The sequence below is a fragment of the Siphateles boraxobius genome, unplaced genomic scaffold (genome assembly GCF_051911475.1).
Source record: "Siphateles boraxobius isolate OS27281-9 unplaced genomic scaffold, OSU_SipBor_1 12, whole genome shotgun sequence".
In the NCBI taxonomy this organism is placed as follows: Eukaryota; Metazoa; Chordata; class Actinopteri; order Cypriniformes; family Leuciscidae; genus Siphateles; species Siphateles boraxobius.
Window position 1 is genome coordinate 16,084,126 of NW_027508722.1, and position 16,901 is coordinate 16,101,026.

The following is a 16,901-nucleotide window of genomic DNA, read 5'->3' on the forward strand; positions in this document are numbered from 1 at the left end:
TAATGTCAGGAGCATTTTAAAAATAAATGAAGAAAGGTCACGGTGCTGAGCTTGTTATTTTATTATAAATGCTCAGCTAAATTAAGAGTTCTAACCTCTAAACCTCAGTGGGAGACTTGGACGTGAGCCCATACAGCACACGGGTGTTTGCCAAGAGAAAGCACTGCACGGGTGAGCTGAAAGAGGGCGAGACGTACCTCATCATGGGCAATGAGGGCCCCACCAAAGACTCCAGTGGAAAGTAAGTAATTTTTTTATTTTTTCATTCAGAAGATGTATTTCTTATTGAAATGTGAAGTTTGTGTGGGACATATTTTGGTATGATTTTCTGTTTTCTGGATATTTAGAAAAGTTATAATACACTTAGTATATAAAATAATTAGTGCTGTCAATCAATTAAAAAAATAACTACATTAATCACAAATTTTTTCCTGTGATTAATCTCAATTAATCACAATTAAAAACAAGTTTTTATAAGTTTTTAATATATTTTATAATGTAATAATTTCCCAATTAATCTCCAAATTAATGTAGAAGCAAGAAAGACACTATATTTTACTTGCTAATGGCATATTTTAATAATGAAAGCCAGAACGACTGATACTAATACAGCTACTGATTTTTTAAAACATTAATTATAGCCATTCAACATTACAGTGTATTGAAAGCTATTATTAGCCTATATGAAAGCTTTTTTTACATGTATTAGGCTTCAAAAAATATAAAAACTTTTAATTTAAGTGAACTTAAAACAATCCTCACATAAACCCATAATAAATATAATTTTTACCTGTGCCCTGTGAAATATAGGCTACAGAAATAAATCAGATATAAATCAGATCACTCACACTCTGTGCTAATGCGACTGTCATGTAAACAAGCAGATCAGATTTTCTGAGGCATAGGCTACGTCTCCGCGGTTTAATGACAAGAGCAACCCCTACGCGCATCTGCAATGGGACGGGTGGCTCAACGAAACATGTCATCGTAGGAGAGCAATGTGGACAAACGTTGACACAACATAGGCTATCAAAGTTTGGTTTGCTCATCCTAATATTTCGGACCCACTGCTCCTTGTTAAAGCCATTATTTAAACACAATATGCTCCCAGTATCCCACCAGTCCTGAGATCTCTCTTGCACATGATAACTGACGCAATATGCGCAGGCTGCAATAATGGCACTTTTTGTCCTCATCCGCCTCAAAATCATGGTGATGTTTGGCGAACTTCGCATATGGCAGAGCTAGCATCAAGCATATTTCGCGTTCGTCCATCTGTGCAAGATCATATAGTTCACCCAAAAATGAAAATTATGATTTAGGCTACTCACCCTGAAGCCATCCTAAGTGTATATGACATTCTTCATTCATGCGAATACAGTTAAATTAAAAAATGTCCTGGCTCTTTCAAGCTTGATGATCGGAGTGAATGGCTGTCTGTCCTTGGAAGTCCATCAAAGCGTACCTATTCATGATTAAAGTGCTCGAAATGGCTCTGCGGGGTAAATAAAGGCCTTCTGAAGTGAAGCGATGCGTTCATGTAAGAAAAATATCCATATTTAAAACTTTATCGACTAAAATAACTAGCTTCTGGCCAGGGCCGTTTCTAGTGGGGTGGTGACAATTATAGGAGACCCGCTGCCCAGGGGGCCCCACATGATCCAACAGTTATAGCCTACTATATAGGCCCGGGTGGTATGAATAATTCTAATATTTATATTAGTTGTATGCCTGAGATTTAAATGAAAACCACAAAAACATGCAATTTGGTTAAATATTTTTTTCCAAATATCTGCTTCTCTTACCTCCCTAAAAATGTTTTAGTTTGATCTAAAGTATTTATCAATTATTCAGTCAGTGACAGATGGACCCAATAAAATTGTAAGTCCCACTTGTGAACAGAACCAATCAGAGTTGAGGGGGCAGCTGCCTGAAGTTAACGATGAACTTGGTGGAAGAGCAGGAGACTGACTGACTGAAAATTGTCGGGGAAAAGAAAACATAAATCAGGGTACCAGAAACACCATGGAAGGAAGGAGAGGGAGGCCAGGAGAGTTGTTTTATCCCAGTCGATCAAGACGTTCTTAAAGACAGGTTGTATTGTTATTTCGCTGGGAATAAGAAAACTACCGTCTACACCCTGCCGGGTAGCCTACTGTCACTTTTAATTATCGGTGCGCACCATAATCGATCGAATGATTACGTGGTCAAAATTCCTGTCTTTTTAAACTATTGTAGAGTTAAAAAATTGACATGAGTCCCGACGCATTGCATTATGCACCTGACCTGCCGGCTGATGATATATTTGTTACATCAAGAAAACACAAATACAACACACTGCACTTGGATGAATACATGTATTAGCTTTATTTAATAATATTAAATATTAAAAAATAAGACCATACATTATTAAATTTGACTGCATTCTTATTTAATGTTCCATTTCTAAATGTTTACTTTTTGATTTATGAATTATATCAGACTGATGGGATAAAAAAACATTATTTTTGTGTTACTTTTTTAAAATTGGTTTTATTATTATTTAACAATTTCTTATTTATTGTTAGTTTTTATTAGTTGTAACTTTTATATAATATTTTTTCAGGGGGCCCCGAATCCTCTAGCTACGGCCCTGCTTCTGGCAGACGGCCGTATGCATCGATTTACGCCAAAAGAGTAACACTCGAACTTGACGCACAAAGTAATGACGGCAATTGACGCCTCTCGCGGTTCAAACTAACAGGGCCGGGCAACCCCGTCCGTTATTACATTGTGCGTCAAGTTCAAGGGTTACATTTTTGTCCACGTTCACGTTGAATTGGCCAAAAATCAATCGCATGCCTTAACTCTTTAACGTTGACAGCACTTAAAATAATATAATTAAGTTAAATAGTTTCCATACTTTTCTGGTTTATACACTAGCCTACCATTTAAAAGTTTGCGGTCAGTAATTATTTTTTAACAATAATAATTATAATACTTTTATTTAGCAAGGATGTATTACATTGATGTATCACATGCCGTTCTTTTGAACTATTCGTTAAAGAATCCTGAAAATATGTATCACGGTTTGCACAAACTCACAACAATAGAATGCAGTTTTGGTGAACATACTTTTTTTTTGTTTTTGTTTTGTTCTGACGCCAATTTTTTGAATGGTAGTGTACATAAATTCAGATCTGCTTTAATACTACAAAATAACTTAATACAATTACAGTATTATACATGGAAATATAGACAGTAGCTGCCTATACATGAAAAATGTAGGATCCCCTGCATTTAGATTATTATATTTCAGGGTCTTTGGCATCAAAAACCTTGAAAGCTAATATACATGAACTCTTTCTCTCTCAGCATGCAGTACCTGTTGGATTCAAAGACATGGGTTGAGCAGAAGCTATCAACCTCAACATGCGAAGCAGCAGTCAATAGGATTGACTGCATGGAACAGAACGATTTTGTGAAAAAGTACCAAGTTGATGGGTGTAACATGTAGTCTGAACTGCAATTTGGGGAATTTAATAATTCCACATGAAACTACAGCAGAGGAGGAATCTACATGTATCCCTAAATTGTAAACCAGCTTTTGTAAACAAAGCTCAACTTTTTATGCTACAGATTATTATAACTGAAAACCTGTAAGACATGCATATGTTTTTCTGTTATGTCTTAAAATAAACGTGCTTACAAAGCATTTTAATGTACGCATCTTCAAAACAATCACAATAGTGCATTATTTCCGACCCACTCTTTCAGCTGCATTTTGTTCCAGAAGTATTTTTTTGTTTAAGTGTTATAAGGCATAAACGACGCCAACTAGCTGTGAGGTGATTCACAACATCACAAATCTTTCTTTGAAGCAAAAATGTAATTGAAAATCGGAGAAAAAGAACAAAACTGTTACATAAATGACAAATCTCGCCTGAGAGCCCAATCATAATGGACATTGGCGAGTAAGATTTGCATCGCAAACCACTCCCCGTGCCTTGTGTATACAAGGAAGTGTGCAGCACTCAAGTTTTTGCTGAGGAGCCGAGACGGTGTCCAGGCCGTTCAGCAGTTACACAGGGATTGTGGTGACGGGGCGTAACGTCTCTGTTCCCTCCTTCCAGCAACAGGGGATACATTAGTAATCTAGACGTTCCTTATCTGTCAGTTTTTGGTGGTGAAGGGGAAGCGAGGACTTAATCACAGGAAAGAAATTGATTTTTTATTAATAAAATAAAACAAAACCAACAACAAAAACTACTCCGTGGGGGAGAAAACACACTCAGCAGCTTGACGGACCAAGGCAGGGGAACATTCGATGATGAACCAGTACAGGACGACTTCTTTTAGTTTTATGGTGGATTACAGACTAGCGTAAAAGGTGCATACTGCCATCTACTATATAGAAGTGTGCAAAATCATGGCTTCATTGATCTTTTCTTAAATTTTTCTACTAAGACCAGTTTCCTGCACAAATGAAAGCCATAACAACTTCTATCTGAGAATTATCTATACTTACAATACCATTAATGTTCCATTTCTATAATGTTTTCTTTAAGATTCTTCCTTTCTTTCCTAAATTTCTTACAATTTATTAAAACATGTTCCAGCACAGGACTTCTTCTTCTGGGTTTTACGGCAGCCGACATCCAAGAAGTTGCATTGCTGCCATCTATGGAACTAGCACCTTAGTGCACTATATCCTACTATACAGTCCATTAGAAATAAAAAAAAACACGTCTCAGGTTACGTATGTAACCCTGGTTCCCTGATAGGGAACGAGACGCTGCGTTTGAGACGCGGTGGGAACGCTCTGCGTGATTACGTCGTGAAGCACGTGTAAAATCAGTCCAATGGAAGCCCGCTCGACATAGGTGACGTCATAGACCAGGAAACTATAAAGCAACCCTGAAATCAGACCGCGATAGCTTCTGAAAAACCTGAAGCAAGTCGATCAGGGCATGCAGGAAGTATGGCAGGCAAACGCAGCGTCTCGTTCCCTATCAGGGAACCAGGGTTACATACGTAACCTGAGACGTTCCCTTTCAAGGGAACTCAAGCTGCGTTTGAGACGCGGTGGGAACCCTATACCCACTACGCCATAATGAGAAATGCCCGTTCTGTGTGAGGTCCTGCACACTAAGAAGCAAGCAACCTCGCCCCAGGAGTGGAGAGGTCAAGGTCATAAAACCTGACAAATGTATGCGGAGAGGACCATCCTGCCGCATTACATACGTCAAGAAGGGAAACTCCCGAAATTAAGGCCATAGAAGCCGCCATACTCCGAGTAGAATGGGCCCGCACAGCCATAGGTGAAGGCTGTCCGGCCGCTTCATAAGCCAATGAAATAGCCTCGACTATCCATTTACTCATAACCTGCTTAGATGCAGGGCATCCTCTCTTGAGTGACCCAAAACAAACAAATAGTTGCTCAGATTTACGCCACAGGGCAGCTCTGTGAACGTAGGCATCTAAAGCCCGGACTGGACATAACAGGTTAAGCTGTTCCTGGTCAGGGGTATTAAAGGGTGGAGGATAAAAGGCCTCCAGCACTATTGGGCATCCAACATTCAGTGGGACCTTAGGAATATAACCCGGCCTGGGGTAGAGAAATGCCTTCACCATACCAGGTGCAAATTCCAGACATGAAGGAGCAACCGACAAAGCATGTAAATCACCAATTCTCTTGATAGATGAGATAGCAAGGAGAAATAAAGTCTTTAGAGTGAGGAACTTTTCAGAAACCTCCTCGATGGGCTCAAAGGGAGCTAAAGCCAGACCCTCGAGTACAATGGCCAAATCCCAAGCCGGTGCTCTAGAGTGCAGTGCAGGTCTCAACCTCAATGTACCACGGAGAAAGCGAGTAATTAGAGGGTTTCTCCCAATAGAAGTACCCCCCAGAGGGGTGTGGTAGGCAGATATAGCCGCCACGTAAACCTTTAGGGTGGAAGGAGATAACCTGGCCGAGAAACGGTCTTGCAGAAAATCAAGAACTGAACCAACAGGGCAGTTAACAGGATCTAACTGACGTTCAACACACCACGTGGTGAAAAGTTTCCATTTTAGCGCATACAGCCTTCTCGTGGAAGGAGCTCTGGATTGAAGAATGGTTTCTACAACATCGGTCGAAAGACCGGTCTCCCTGAGCCTGGCCCCCTCAGAGGCCAGGCCCACAGTTTCCACAACTCCGGCCGAGGGTGAAATATCGTGCCCCCGGCCTGAGACAGGAGGTCCACTCTGATTGGGATCTCCAAGGGGGAGCCGTCCAGAAGAGACACCAAGTCCGAGAACCAAACTCGGGTCGGCCAATAAGGGGCTACTAGTAGCAGACGAGCCCCTTCTCGGCGAACCCTCTCCAGAACCCCCGGAAGCAAAGATATCGGGGGAAAGGCGTACAGAATATCTGCTCCCACATTCTGACGCCCAGGAATATATACCGCCTTGAGCGACAGTAACTTCCCCTGGGCCCATAGGAGGATCTGATGGGCCAATTTGCAAAGGTGACGTGACCTCAGACCCCCCTGATGGTTGATATAGGAGACCACCGAAGTGTTGTCTGTGCGGACCAACACGTGATGGCCTCTCAGGTCTGGCAGGAAATATTTGAGTGCTCGAAATACCGCCATCAACTCTAAATGATTTATGTGCCAGGAACATTGATGGTCCTGCCACAGACCTTGCGCCGAGCGGCCACTCATGACCGCCCCCCATCCCGTGAGGGAAGCATCCGTCGAAAGCGTGACGCGTCGACAAGGAGCCCCCAACACTGGGCCCTGGGCGAGGAACCAAGGTTTCTTCCACAAGGCCAAGGCACGAAGGCATAGCCGCGTGACCTTGATCTTGCGGAACGGATTTCCCCTCGGAGAAAACCCCTTGGTCCTGAGCCACCACTGCAGGGGTCTCATGTACAGAAGGCCAAAAGTAATAACGTTGGACGCAGCTGCCATGAGACCCAACAGTCTCTGAAACTGTTTCACAGTGAGTGACTGGCCTAGTTTCACATTCTTTGCGGCTGTGAGAATCGCAGAAATACGAGCAGGAGACAGGCGTGCCTGCATTGTGGTCGAATCCCAAATTACACCTAGAAAAGTGGTCCTCTGAGCAGGGAGGAGCACACTCTTTTTGGTGTTTAGCCGCAACCCCAAACACTTTATGTGGGACAGAACAGCATCTCGATGCTGAACCGCCACCTGCTCTGACTGAGCTAAAATCAACCAATCGTCGATGTAATTTAATACGCGGATGCCCTGGAGTCTCAACGGAGCCAGAGCTGCATCCACGCATTTTGTAAAAGTGCGGGGAGATAAACCTAGGCCAAATGGAAGAACCCGATATTGGTATGCTTCGCCCCCGAAAGCGAACCTCAGGAACCTCCTGTGATGAGGATGGATAGATACATGGAAGTACGCGTCCTTCAAGTCTATTGTGACAAACCAGTCCTCGGACTGAACTTGTGATACAATCTGTTTGAGTGTAAGCATTCTGAACTTGAGTTTCTGAACCCTGCTGTTTAACTGGCGCAGGTCTAGAATAGGACGCAGCCCTCCATCCTTCTTTGGAACAATGAAGTAACGGCTGTAAAACCCTGACTCTCTGCTGGGAGGAGAAACCCTTTCTATAGCTCCCTTTCGAAGAAGTGTCAGTACTTCTTGCTCCATTACCAGAGCCTGCTGTGAGTCCACCACCGTGGGGAGGACTCCTAGAAATCTGGGCGGACGAGAACCGAACTGAATTCTGTAACCCTTTTCTATTATGTGCAGGACCCATAGAGAAATATTTGGCAGAAGTTTCCACGCTGCCAGAAATTCCGATAAGGGAACCAGTCTCTCGAGACTGGCCTCTGGATTTGATTGAACAATCGTTTCGGCGCCCTGAAGCGGCGAACCGGCAGGGAACAACTGAACTGACCGTTCTACAACCCTCCTCAGAGGATTGCACGGGGACGCTGACACCTCGGTGCCCTGAAGCGGCGAACCGGCAGGGAACAACCGAAGTGGCAGCGCTGCGGCTCTCCTCGGAGAGTCGCCCCCCGGAGGGTGCCAAGGAGGGACGGTTCCTCGGAACCGTTCCTCCCTGGAGGGGACCACCCTCAGAAGCCTGATAGCCTTGGCGTCAGGACTTCTTCTTAGCCCAAGCTCTCCTATAGATAACAGTCCTCAGATCTTGTCTACCCCTAACAGGTCTGGGCTGCGAGCGCCACTCAGGAACCGTAGATTGAGGAGGTGCCCGAGCGGCGACGCTCTGTTTTTGTTGAACTCTGTGAGCGGAGCTCGTAGACGGATGAGGCTGCTCAGACTTTATACTACGAGCAGCCTCGGGGACAATAGACCGGCGAGGAAGAAACCTCTGAAACGCAGCCGCTTGTTTCTTATTTTCTTGAAACCTATCGACGACACAATTTATAGCATCGCCGAACAGACTTGTAGGTGACAGCGGTGCGTCCAGAAGAACAGATCTATCTTTATCTTTTATTTCTGATAAATTTAACCATGAATGGCGTTCCGTGGCCACCAAGGCTGCCATAGAGCGGCCAACAGACTTGGCCGTCTCCTTGGTGGCTCGGAGAGATAAATCTGTCGTGCGACGCAATTCTCGAATTGCGTCAGCACTAACTTCCTCACTATCGTCTATGTCCTTCAGCAGGTCAGCCTGGTACGCTTGGAGAATCGACATAGTGTGCAAACATGCTGCGGCCTGACCTGCTGCCGAATACGCTTTACCCACCAACAAAGATGTATTTTTTAATGGTTTGTTGGGTAACGTCGGGGCTTTCAGAGAAGAAGAAGACTCAGGGGAGAGATAGCTCGCTAGTGTGTCTTCAGCACGAGGCATAGTCAAATAACCATAATGATCAATCCCTTGAACTTTACTATAATTCTTAGTTTGTGGGTTATGCACTCTGAAAGACGCCGGTTTAATCCACGATCTCGAAACCTCGGCGTGGAGATCGGGAAAAAACGGGAGTTCCCGACGAGGAGGTCGTGATCTAGATGGTAAATAACGTTCATCTAAAAGACTCTTTCTAGATTCAACATCGAAATCATCGGCTGGCCACTCAATATTTAATTTAGTAACAGCACGAGATAAAACCTCCATAAGCTCCTCATCAGCAGGGGTATGAGCTGGCGAACACTCAATATCCCCCATACTACCGACATCCAGATCCTCAGAACTGGATAGCCGTAATATTGGTGCCTCAGCCTGGGAAGGAGAAGCCGCAGAGCGGGCTCCTTCCTGGGCAAAGACACCGAATCCAGTAGGTAAGGGCTGAGAAAGGGCGGGGCCCGTCTCAAACCCCGCTACTAGATCCATCTGGGAACCCCAAGATGAAATTCGACGCTGTGACTCGGCAGCAGCGGGACCCGCACCTCGGGGAGCGCGAACCGAACCGTCCTCCTCAAAGAACGCTCGGCGAGAGCGGAGAGTTTTCATAGACAAACTCAAGCAATGCTCACAGTCAGCCCCCTCGAGGACTGACTGGGCATGCTCCACTCCCAAACAAGCAATACACATAGGATGTGTGTCCCCACCCGTGATATAACGAGGGCAGGGCACAACACAAGGTTTATAACTTTGCTTGCTCGCCATAGTGATATATATATATATATATAAGGGGCTTGACAGACAACAATAAATAGACAAGGACAGATATACAGAGAGCGCTTGCTGAAGGTGCAGAAGCTATCGCGGTCTGATTTCAGGGTTGCTTTATAGTTTCCTGGTCTATGACGTCACCTATGTCGTAGCGGGCTTCCATTGGACTGATTTTACACGTTGTAACGGATTGACCTAATTAATTGGGGTGCCAAGCAGGGGTTTCAACCTACTAAATTTCTTTAAAGTCAGTCAACCATACAAAGGATTCAAACATAAAAAAAAGTTGGTACCCTTAATATTTGGATGAAGAATTACTACACAACCAGCAACAGGCTCAATTCATATAAACTGTTATTAGTTTTTTGAGCAATATAATATTCAGTCAGGGGAAAACATTCATGGTTCACAAATGCAAACAAAAACCCTACAAAACCAGAAACCAAAAAATTATTCAATTTTGAAGAAAAATAGCCCAGAAAGTCAAATACTCAATGGGGCTCATTTAACATGACAAAATCTTTCAACACAAACAAATCAGTTCATTCAAAAGTTAAATTCATTCAAATTCAGTTCATTCCTTTTCAAAGAGTGCAAACCCCCAGTGTCACAAGTCCACATTAACAGTTCTTGACTGAGTTTTCAATCCAGCATAGGTGCTGGTACATGCACTTAGACCTTTAAGTCCATTCAGACCAGCACTGAGCAACCAGTCCACTGTGCAGTTCAAAAAGAGCTTTCTCAGCACTTTAAATAATACTTAGAGAGTATCATGGTCAAAAGTCTCAACTGAAAACCCAACATGAAAATATAAGAAAAAAAAACAATACTTGTTTGGTTTTTTGCCCAGTCAGTCAGTTGAAGATCTGTCCCAGTCAGTCAGAGAAATGATCTGTCCTCCATTGTCGTTTGGACCATAGGTAGTTTCTCTGAACATCCACCAACTTCCAAAAGATCCATATATCCCAAGGCAAATCAATGAAATGTTCCTTTTACCTCACAGGTTGTTTAGGAGATATGCAGGGATTAACTTCCCACATCTTTCCACTGCACAAGGCATTGCTCAACTGCCATCTTCAAACTCTCTTAAGCCAGGTGCTCCACACAACATGTGACTCAGAACATCATAGGCTTGTTCGACTTGAACCGGCGCTGCACAGACCGATCGGTTGATGACATCAAAGTACCGCGAGAGCGATTAGAGAGCCGACGGCTCCTTATGCTTTTGAATCGCTCTCGCGGTACTTTGATGTCATCAACCGATCGGTCTGCGCAGCGCCGGTTCAAGTCGAACAAGCCTCATGTGACTCAGAACATCATGTGACTCAGAACATCATGTGACTCAGAACATATCCGTCACAACGTGCTTCACGACGTAATCACGCAGAGCGTTCCCACCGCGTCTCAAACGCAGCTAGAGTTCCCTTGAAAGGGAACAGTGTTTTCCCCTCTCGCTTACCCCTACTCAGTGGTTAAAGTGGGATTTGGTAGGTGGGGGAACCCTCAATTGTTTTTTGTGTAGGTGCAACAGGGAAAAATGACTCACCGTGGGACAACATATTGAGTATCGTGGTATAGCAATACTTTTTGTGACAAGAGTGTCACCACATATCACAATACTTATTTACTTGATATTTTAATGGTTTTATTTTGGTCTATCAACACTGATATGATGACGATACTATGTTAAAATTGCTGAACACTGGGACAAAAATTGAGCCCTGGCATTGTAGCCACATGAGCCCACATTACCCCCCACAGCCATGTGCATTTAAATGTGAGGTAGTTAGGGGGGTTCGAGAACATTTTGTTCCCTTTCAAGCGAACTCGAGCTGCGTAAAGCTGTGGGAACGCCCCTGCGTTGTGCGTCATGAAGCACTTATGGAATCAGTCCAATGGAGAGACGGAACATCATAAGCGGGTGACGTCATCGACCAGGAAACTATAAAGCACCCCCAAAACACAAGCGCGACAGCTTCTATGCCTTCAGTAAGCGCTATATGTGGATCTGTCTCAAGTGTTTTTGTCTGTCACTAAGCAGGAGTTTCACTATTTCAAAAAACTATATATATATATATATATATATATATATATATATATGTTATATTGAGAGACAATGGCGAGCGAACAACAATTTAAGAAGTGTGTTCCTCCCTGCTCGCGCTATTTAACGGGCGGGGATACACACAGCTTATGTGTTGTTTGCTTGCCCTTCTTCCCTGATCTCCACACAGAGGTTTCGAGATCGTGGAAAAAGCCGGTCTCTTATCGTGTTTTTAGCCCTCAAACGTCCACTTATTCAAACATTGTGGGGGCAAAATCTCATGGTTATGGGGCGATGCCCAAAGTAGAAGAGACGCTTGCTAGTCACCTTTCTGCTGAGGCTGCATCTTCTTTTAAAGCACCACTTTTACCCTCTAAGCTTCTTAGAAGTACATCAGCTTTAGTGGGTAAGGCGTATTCGGCGGCCGGTCAAGCCTCGGCGTGCCTGCACACGATGTCCATCTTGCAGGCATACCAGGCTGACTTATTAAAGGATGTGAGTGACACTCAAGAGGTCAGCACTGACGTAGTTCGCGAACTGCGTCAGGCTGCAGATTTATCTCTGCACGCCACCAAGGAGTCGGCCAAGCTAATGGGCCGTACTATGGCAGCCCTGGTGGCCGCAGAGAGGCATCTATGGTTAAATCTCTCTGGCATGAAAGAAAAAGACAAAGCTTTTCTTTTGGACGCTCCGCTCTCTCCTCATGGTCTTTTTGGTGATTCTGTCAATACTGTCATAGATAGATTTCAGGAAGAGAAGAAACAGTCGGCAGCGTTTCAGAAATTTGTGCCTCTTAAAATTCATGTCCTCGGTACGGCTGGGCGGGAGCAGTCCAGGCCGTCAGTCAGCTCCTCACATAGGGCGCAACAGAAGCAGAGAAGTCGCGTCTTGCGCTCCCCCTTCCAAACAGTGGGACCAGACGCGGCACTCTCAGCCGAAGTCTTCTGGCAAAACTGATCTGAGGACAGTTATTATGGCCAAGAAGGCTTCGGCAAAGAAGAAGTCCTGACTCCACTGGCGTCAGGATGCTGAGGGTGGTCCCTGCCGTGGGAGAGAGGTGTTCACCGCATTACACGGTGCCCGCTCTTCTTCTGTGCCCTCAGGGGCCCGTTCTGCCAACCCCGCCTTCATGCCGGGGCACAGACGGTCCCAGCGAGCGCTTTCCCGAGGGACGCTCGCCCCCTCTGAGGAGGGTCTCAGAGCAGTTAAGCCAGTCGTTCCCTGCCGGTGCGCCGTTACAGGGCGCTGTGTTTGCTGCTCGAGCTACACCAGAGGCCAGTCTCGAGAGACTGGTACCCTTAGTAGTATTTATGGCAGAGTGGAAAAGCCTTCCAAAAATATCTCAGTGGGTTCTGCACACAGTAAAAAAGGGTTATGCTATCCAATTCAGGTGTCGTCCACCAAAATTCAGAGGGGTTCTGCCCACAGTGGTGGGCCCCGAGCAGGCTCTGGTAATGGAACAAGAGGTGAAAGCGCTCCTTCAAAAGGAGGCTATAGAACGGGTTCCTCCTCCCAGTTTGGAGTCAGGTTTTTACAGCCGATATTTCATCGTTCCAAAGAAGGATGGGGGGTTGCGTCCAATTTTAGATCTGCGCCTGTTGAATCGCTCGGTAGGGAAGCTAAAATTCAAGATGCTCACTATCAAGCAGATCGTGTCACAAATCAGATCCGAGGACTGGTTTGTCACGATAGATCTGAAGGACGCGTACTTCCATATTTCCATCCTTCCACAACACAGGAAGTTCCTGAGGTTCGCCTTCGGGGGCGAGGCGTACCAGTACAAGGTTCTTCCATGTGGCCTAGCTTTATCTCCCCGCACTTTCACGAAATGCATGGATGCAGCTTTAGTGCCCCTGGGGTTTCAGGGCATTCGTATCCTCAATTACATCGACGATTGGTTGATTTTAGCTCAGACAGAGCAGATGGCGGTTCGGCATCGAGAGGTCGTTCTCGCTCATATAAGAAAGTTGGGGTTGAGGCTGAACGCAAAGAAAAGTGTATTATCTCCTTCTCAGAAGACCACTTTTCTGGGCGTCGTTTGGGATTCGGTCTCGATGCGGGCGCGACTTTCTCCCACCCGCATCGATTCGATTCTTTCAGCTATGAAACAAGTAAAGCTAGGCCAGCTACGCACTGTAAAACAGTTTCAAAGACTGTTGGGTCTGATGGCAGCAGTGTCCAACGTTATACCTTGCGGCCTGTTGTACATGAGACCACTGCAGTGGTGGCTCCGGACCAAGGGATTCTCCCCGAGGGGAAATCCCCTCTGCACGATCAAAGTCACGCGGCGCCGCCTTTGTGCTCTGGTCATGTGGAAAGAAACCTGGTTCCTATCCAAAGGGCCTGTGTTGGGGGCTCTTTGTCGTCGCGTAACGCTAACGACGGATGCTTCCCTCACAGGATGGGGGGCGGTCATGAGTGGTCGTCCAGCCCAAGGTCTGTGGCAGGACCATCATCTATCATGGCATATAAATTGTCTAGAGCTGTTGGCGGTGTTCCAAGCTTTGAAACACTTCCTAGCAGACCGCAGAGGTCATCATGTGCTAGTTCAGTCAGACAACATGTCGGTGGTCTCGTATATAAATCACCAGGGGGGCCTGCGGTCGCGTCCACTTTACAAGATGGCCCGTCAGATCCTCCTGTGGTCCCAGGGGAAGTTACGGTCTCTGAGAGCTATGTATCTTCCTGGTTATTTGAATGTGGTAGCAGACTCCCTGTCGAGGCAGGGGCCGAGGCCGGGGGAATGGAGGCTCCACCCCGAGGTGGTGGAGCTCCTTTGGTTGAGTTTCGGTCGCGCCGAGGTGGACCTATTCGCTTCCAAGGAGACAACGCACTGTCATCTGTGGTTCTTCATCAGTCAGCCAGCCCCTCTGGGGTTGGACGCTCTGGTACAGCCGTGGCCGAGGTCACGTCTGTATGCTTTTCCCCCGGTTGCTCTGCTACCAGGAGTTCTGGAGAGGGTTCGCCGGAACGGGGTCAGCCTATTTCTAGTAGCCCCCTTCTGGCCGGCCCGAGTATGGTTCGCGGACCTAATATCTCTTCTGGACGGCTCTCCCTTGGAGATTCCGATCAGGAGGGATCTACTCTCTCAGGAGGGCGGTACAATATTTCACCCCCGCCCAGAGTTGTGGAAACTGTGGGCTTGGCCTCTGAGGGGGCCCAGCTCATAGAATCTGGTCTCTCAACTGAGGTTGTTGAGACCATCCTTCACTCCAGAGCTCCGTCCACGAGGAAGTTATATGCCCTGAAGTGGAAACTTTTCACTTCTTGGTGTACAGAACACCGGCAGGACCCAGTTAACGGCCCAGTGGGTGCAGTGCTGGAGTTTCTGCAGGATCGTTTCTCTGCAGGGTTATCCCCCTCCACACTAAAGGTGTATGTGGCGGCACTAGCTGCTTACCATGTCCCTTTCAGTGGAGTCTCTCTTGGGAGACACCCACTTATAACTTGCTTCCTTCGTGGCACTTTGAGGCTGAGGCCTGCAGTTCGTATGAGGGTGCCGACTTGGGATTTGGCCATTGTACTAGAGGGCCTTTCTTTGGCCCCCTTTGAACCTATTGAGGAAGTTTCTGAGAAATTTCTCACTTATAAAACTCTTTTTCTGCTTGCAATCTCCTCACTTAAGAGAATCGGAGATTTGCAGGCTCTGTCGGTTGCACCCTCGTGCATGGAGTTTTCGCCTGGTATGGTTAAGGCTTTTCTATACCCTAGACCAGGTTATGTCCCTAAGGTCCCTACTAATGCTGTTAGACCTACAGTGCTGCAGGCTTTCTATCCTCCTCCTTTTGTGTCATCAGATCAGGAGAAACTTAACCTTCTCTGCCCGGTTAGGGCGTTAGACGCTTACGTCCACAGAGCTGCCCTGTGGAGGAAATCAGAACAGTTCTTTGTGTGCTTTGGGCCACCCAGGAAAGGGTGTCCCGCGTCTAAACAGAGAATGAGCAAGTGGGGGGTTGAGGCCATCTCACTTGCTTATGAGTCGGCTGGTCAGCCTTCACCTTTGGCTGTACGAGCCCACTCTACTAGAAGTATGGCTGCTTCTAAGGCTTTGTTGTCAGGAGTATCGCTAAGTGATGTTTGTGATGCGGCTGGGTGGTCCTCACCGCATACATTTGTTAAGTTCTATGAATTGGACTTAAGTTCCACTCCTGGGGCGCAAGTGCTCTCGTCCTCTGTGCGCTAGTTCCCACATGATGGTCATTTGCTCCTATGGCGACGTGGGTATTGGCGTTCCCACAGCTTGACGCAGCTCGAGTTCCCTTGAAAGGGAACGTCTCGGTTACGTATGTAACCCTAGTTCCCTGATAGGGAACGAGACGCTGCGTCGTTCTGCCATACTCCCAGCATGCCCGTTAGCGCTTCCTTCAGGCCTATCAGAAGCTGTCGCGCTTGTGTTTTGGGGGTGCTTTATAGTTTCCTGGTCGATGACGTCACCCGCCTATGACGTTCCGTCTCTCCATTGGACTGATTCCATACGTGCTTCATGACGCACAACGCAGGGGCGTTCCCACAGCTTGACGCAGCATCTCGTTCCCTATCAGGGAACTAGGGTTACATACGTAACCGAGACGATTTCTCTGACCTACATATGTGCAATTTAAGACTTTTGAAGGCCAAAAAAATGGATAATAAATAATAAATAGCTTTAAAACCATGTCAGTGTGCATTAGATTATTTGTCAATACCTGCTCTCTCATCTTAATCTTTCTTTTTCTCTCAGTCTCCTTATCCTTCCGTATTTCTTCCTCTCCTAAAGCTGAACTTTGACTGATAGTCTTTTCATTTTCGTCTGTGTCAGTGAAGAAAGTAAACATAGGCTAAACTGATGAGTTTTATGAATCATTTTCTTAGATAAGTTAATTTACTCAAGGCTACCAGGTCAGCATTGCCAATAGGAGCCTTCTACAAGCTTTGGAATTTGAAAAGTAATTTTAAATAATACAAATTATAGGCTACGTTTAACGCAGTTAGTGGAATTGGCAGACGTTCCCTTAGGCGTGCGTTGTGGAAACGCGTCAAAGCATTCTCAGGTATAAATATGCAGCATTAATGCACGGACCGGTGATTTTGAACGAATATTTAATGTTGATAATGGTTACATAAAATTAAAACTAATCCTGCTATTGATATCTTTGTAAGACTGCCGACCATATAGAACAGTGACAAGGGAAAACAATGTCCGGCGAAATATCGAACATTAAACTAACGGTAACACTTTACAGTAAGGGTACATGAATTATCATGAATTCATGTATAAATACATGCATTAATTCTG

At 45.7% G+C, this 16,901-nt stretch overlaps 1 protein-coding gene across 1 annotated transcript in view; it reads left to right on the plus strand.

Annotated features, from left to right (window-relative positions):
* Positions 1-3,684, plus strand: part of LOC143718159 (complement C4-like) — a 106,958-nt gene extending 103,274 nt beyond the window's left edge. The window contains exons 41-42 of the mRNA XM_077209233.1: positions 109-241; positions 3,355-3,684. Of these exons, the coding sequence (XP_077065348.1) occupies positions 109-241; positions 3,355-3,496 (275 nt within the window). The 3' untranslated portion in view covers positions 3,497-3,684. The remainder of the gene's footprint in view (positions 1-108; positions 242-3,354) is intronic.
* Positions 3,685-16,901: the final 13,217 nt, after the last annotated feature.